At 53.9% G+C, this 4,127-nt stretch overlaps 1 protein-coding gene across 1 annotated transcript; it reads left to right on the plus strand.

Moving 5' to 3' along the window:
* The first annotated feature begins 1,308 nt into the window (after nt 1-1,308).
* LOC130877735 (serine protease 29-like) lies at nt 1,309-3,604 on the plus strand. Its single transcript, XM_057775278.1, has 6 exons — nt 1,309-1,387; nt 1,512-1,572; nt 1,718-1,898; nt 2,009-2,274; nt 2,933-3,099; nt 3,180-3,604. Exons 1-6 carry the CDS (start codon nt 1,352-1,354, stop codon nt 3,342-3,344), a joined length of 876 nt encoding a protein of 291 aa, XP_057631261.1. The 5' UTR covers nt 1,309-1,351; the 3' UTR covers nt 3,345-3,604.
* Nucleotides 3,605-4,127: the final 523 nt, after the last annotated feature.

Raw genomic sequence — 4,127 nt, forward strand, 5'->3', positions numbered from 1 at the left:
TCATGGTGGCTAAAAAAGAGGAGGTTCCCATGGGGCTGGTGAGCCCACAAAGGAGCCTCATTCTTCTGGGTAGTGTGAGTGAAGGGACCGAACCATGGTAAACCTAGGAATCTGACCCTGAGTATGGGGGATAGGCCCCTTAGGTTCCCACATGGAGCCTTGAACTGTCCCCAGTGTTCCAAAGCTAGGAACTTAGTAGGTAAAAGAACTGCTCTGCAGAGGGCCAGGCTGTAGTGGCGCACACCTTTAATCGCAGCACTCAGGAGGCAGACGTATGCGGGTCTCTGAATTTGAAGCCAGCCTGGTCTACAGAGCAAGTTCCAGGACAGCCAGGGGTACACAGAGAAACCCGGTCTCACGGTCTCCTCCCTGCTTCCAGAAGGAAAGAACTGCCAGAGGCTGGAAGTGGGTAGAGTACTTGCCTAAAATGCCCAGCAGTGATAAAACCAGGCATGGTTGGCACACAACTGTAATCCCAGTACTTGGAAGATAGAGAGGTAAAGGCAGGAGAATCAGAAGTTCAAGGTTATCCTAGGCTACATACTGAGCCCGAGGCCATCTTGGACTACATGAGACTGACCCACATCTCCCTCACACACAGAATTATCGGCCACAAATTGGGAGAGAGCTCTGCCAGAGCCCATGGTGGTTCCAGGGCACGTCTGATGCTAAGGTTTGTGGAGGAGAAACTCAAGATGGAGCTGTTGCTGGCAAGGATGTGGAGTGTGCGAGCTGCTGGCTCCCACGCTGCTTTGGGGTCTTTGGGCTTCACACTCCCACAACTGCTACAAAGAATGGGTCCTGGTTCCATGCTGTAAACTCTCTGCTTATTAGTGTTCTTGGTGGCAAGATTCTCAGCCATTCAGGGCATTTTTGTGAAGTGTATTTGGGACCTGTGTTCTAGACACTGCAGGCCCGGGGAGAGCCTTGGCAGAAGCTTCCCTGTGATGTCGATAGCATGATTATACACACCTGGCATGGGGGAGCTGGTTAACCCGGGTCTGAGTGTCACCTACACAGCTGGAGAGGGTTGTCTTCCCTGTACCCTCACGTTGCAAGTTGGGGTGAAGTAGGCACTCCTCCTCCAAACTTCCCCATGATGCTGCTTTCAGCAGATGGTAACCCCCTTATGACTGTTATTTTGGGTGCCTGGACCCAGGGAAGGACATAGTTCGCAACAGTCCCTGCCTGAGGTTAAAGGCCACTTCCTTCCAGCCCCTCCTTGGAGCAGAGGTCTGACCAACGCTCCTGCCCACTTCCTGGGGCATGAGGATAAAGGGACCGAGAAGCCTTGGCAGGAGGGAGCTCCTGAGACCTGGCCTAGTAAGGGTATCAGCCTCCTCCCTCCCAGATGCTCATCTCCGGGTTCCAGTCTTCTCCATCGCAGGCAAGCCTGGCTTCCTCCATGCCCTTCTATGCTTCTGTCTCCTCCCAGATTCATGCAGTGGCTCCAGCTCTCTCCAGCCTGATGAAAGCCACCCTGTTCACGTACTCTCTCTGTCTCTCTACAGATGTGGCGCCTGCTGTGTCTGACCCTCCTCTTTGTTGGGTGTACCGCTGCTGGAACCCCAGGTGAGTTCTAACCCATGCAACCCATTCTTTCTACACTGGCTACATAAAGCCTAGTCCCCAGGGTGCTGGGGACACACGTGTGATCTGCTCTACCCCAGTGTGGGTGGCAGGTTGGGTCTCCTGACATTCTACTTGTTGCTTGCAGAACCTGTGTCTGAGGATGTACCGGTGGGCATCGTGGGGGGTCACAGCGCCCCACAGGGGAAGTGGCCATGGCAGGTCAGCCTAAGGATCTACAGCTACTACACGGCCTCCTGGGTGCACATCTGTGGGGGCTCCATCATTCACCCACAGTGGGTGCTGACTGCTGCCCACTGCATTCACAAGTGAGTTCCTTTGTCATCCAGTGCTGGGTAGGATGAGGGGTAAATCGGAAGGGTGGGGCCAACGCCCCCACCGTACTAGAATATGTCGTCACACTTCTTTCTGCCCTCAGGAGAGATGCTGACCCTTCATCCTTCCGGATCCATGCTGGGGATGTCTACCTCTATGGGGGCAAGGAGCTGCTGAGAGTGAGCCAGGTCATCATACACCAGGACTATGTGAATGGTATCCTGGGTTCAGACGTGGCTCTGCTCCGGCTGGAGAAACCCCTGGACTTGTCTGCCAACATCAAGCCTGTCAAACTGACCTCTGGGTCTCTCGAGGTCAACTCGAGGTACCCATGCTGGGTGACTGGCTGGGGCATGGTCCACTTGTTCGGTATGTATCAAGGAAAGGTTTGGGCTGTGGGAACAAACTTGCCATCTGAGGTTCCCGGGTGGGTGGCACTGGGGTCCTAGGGAGCAGGATGCAGGAGGGTAGAGGGAGGTACTGAGGAATACAGAATGCCTCAGGATGTCTCCACCAGACACTTTAGATGTTCATCAGAGCTCTGCACCTGAGGCCAATGGCGTGGATGGGCCCAGAACCCAAGACTCTGAGGGGGAAAGTCCCTCCTCCTTCCTGTCCCCCATTCTCCCTCTTCTTGGGAATACTCTTTGGTCCTTGAACTATAGGCAGACAGATTTTTGTTGCATTATCTATGTATCTATGGGGGGGCATGTGTGTCACGGCGCTCATCTCGCAGGAATGTTTTCTCCTTCTGAGTCCCTGGACTTGAACTCAGGTCTTCAGAATTGGCAGCAAGTACTTCTACCTGCTGAACCATCTTGCCAGCCCCTATAAGCAGACAGAATCCATCTTTAGCCTCCTGGGTATTAGAGTTTAACATGGATCTCGCAGATTGGTGTTTCCCACACACACTGTTCCAGGGATAGATTTGGGTAGGGATAGAGCTATTCTCAGCTCCCAGGAGGAAAGGCAGGGTAGTGGACAGGTAGGAGCTACGCGCCACCAGCCCTACGTTCTCTCTCCCCAGCATCACTGCCACCTCCCTACCGCCTGCAGCAGGTTCGGGTGAAGATAGTGGACAATGCCATCTGTGAGCAGCTATACCACAATGCCACCAGGCACCGCTACCATAACCATAAATTCATCCAGGATGATATGCTGTGTGCTGGCAGCGAAGGCCGTGGGACCTGCTATGTGAGTCTTATCAACCTCCCCCTTCCTGTTCCCATCCCCGCTCCAAGGCCAGTACTTACTGAGGCTTCCTCCTCTTCCAGGGTGACTCAGGTGGCCCCCTGGTCTGCAGGGTGGCAGGCTCCTGGAACTTGGTGGGAGTGGTGAGCTGGGGCTACCTCTGTGCCCTGAGAGAAACCCCTGGGGTCTATGCCCGCGTGCAGTCCTTCCTGCCCTGGATCACTGGTCAGATGAAGTTGTTCTCCTGAACTCAGCTGCCGGCCTCCTACTGATCAACAGATGAGTTGGCTAACCTCTCCCAGCATCCACTGCTTCAGCCTTTGTGTGGTCTCCTGAACCTCTCCAGTCCCCTGGCCTTCTGGGAATCTGGACATCCCTGACCCAGGGGAGAAAGCATGGAGCATGGCCGGCTGGGGTGGGTGCTCTCAGCTCGAGGGAGAGAGGAGTGGGACTTGCTAGGCATGTAGCTATTGAACTTTTGGCTGATCTTAATAAAGGTTCTGCACACATTTAAGCTCAGGATTTTGTGTGAGTTTGCATCTCCTCTTCTTTGGAAAAGAGGCCTACAGATGTTGTTTACTATATGTTGACAGAATCATCTGCCCACGCTGCTAAACCTGCTTGTGCTGTGTCCTTGTCCTGGCCGGGTAACTAGACAGTCACTGTTGGGCCTCAATATCTTGGCATCCCAAGTATGGGTGGTTACACTGTGCACAAAGAGTTTGGGGCCTGGGGAGGTCTTCAGCCCGACAAAAGACTTCAGCCATGCCGGGCGGTGGTGGCGCACGCCTTTAATCCCAGCACTCGGGAGGCAGAGGCAGGCGGATCTCTGTGAGTTCGAGGTCAGCCTGGTCTACAAGAGCTAGTTCCAGGACAGGAACCAAAAAGCTACAGAGAAACCCTGTCTCAAAAAAACAAAACAAAACAAAACAACAACAACAAAAAAAAACTTCAGCCATCACCAGTGGCACAATGTCCTTGGGATCAGGTGACTCACAGGAAGTCCTCATCCTTCATCCCCACGTTCATTT

The sequence above is a fragment of the Chionomys nivalis genome, chromosome 7 (genome assembly GCF_950005125.1).
Source record: "Chionomys nivalis chromosome 7, mChiNiv1.1, whole genome shotgun sequence".
Classification (NCBI taxonomy): domain Eukaryota; kingdom Metazoa; phylum Chordata; class Mammalia; order Rodentia; family Cricetidae; genus Chionomys; species Chionomys nivalis.

Excerpts from the sequence above, each read along its gene's own strand:
- LOC130877735 (XM_057775278.1), top strand. The coding sequence starts at position 1,352 with ATGCTCATCTCCGGGTTCCAGTCTTCTCCATCGCAG. Across the intron at positions 1,388-1,511 it reads TCCAGTCTTCTCCATCGCAG|ATGTGGCGCCTGCTGTGTCT; the intron begins GCAAGCCTGGCT and ends GTCTCTCTACAG. Across the intron at positions 3,100-3,179 it reads AAGGCCGTGGGACCTGCTAT|GGTGACTCAGGTGGCCCCCT; the intron begins GTGAGTCTTATC and ends CTCCTCTTCCAG.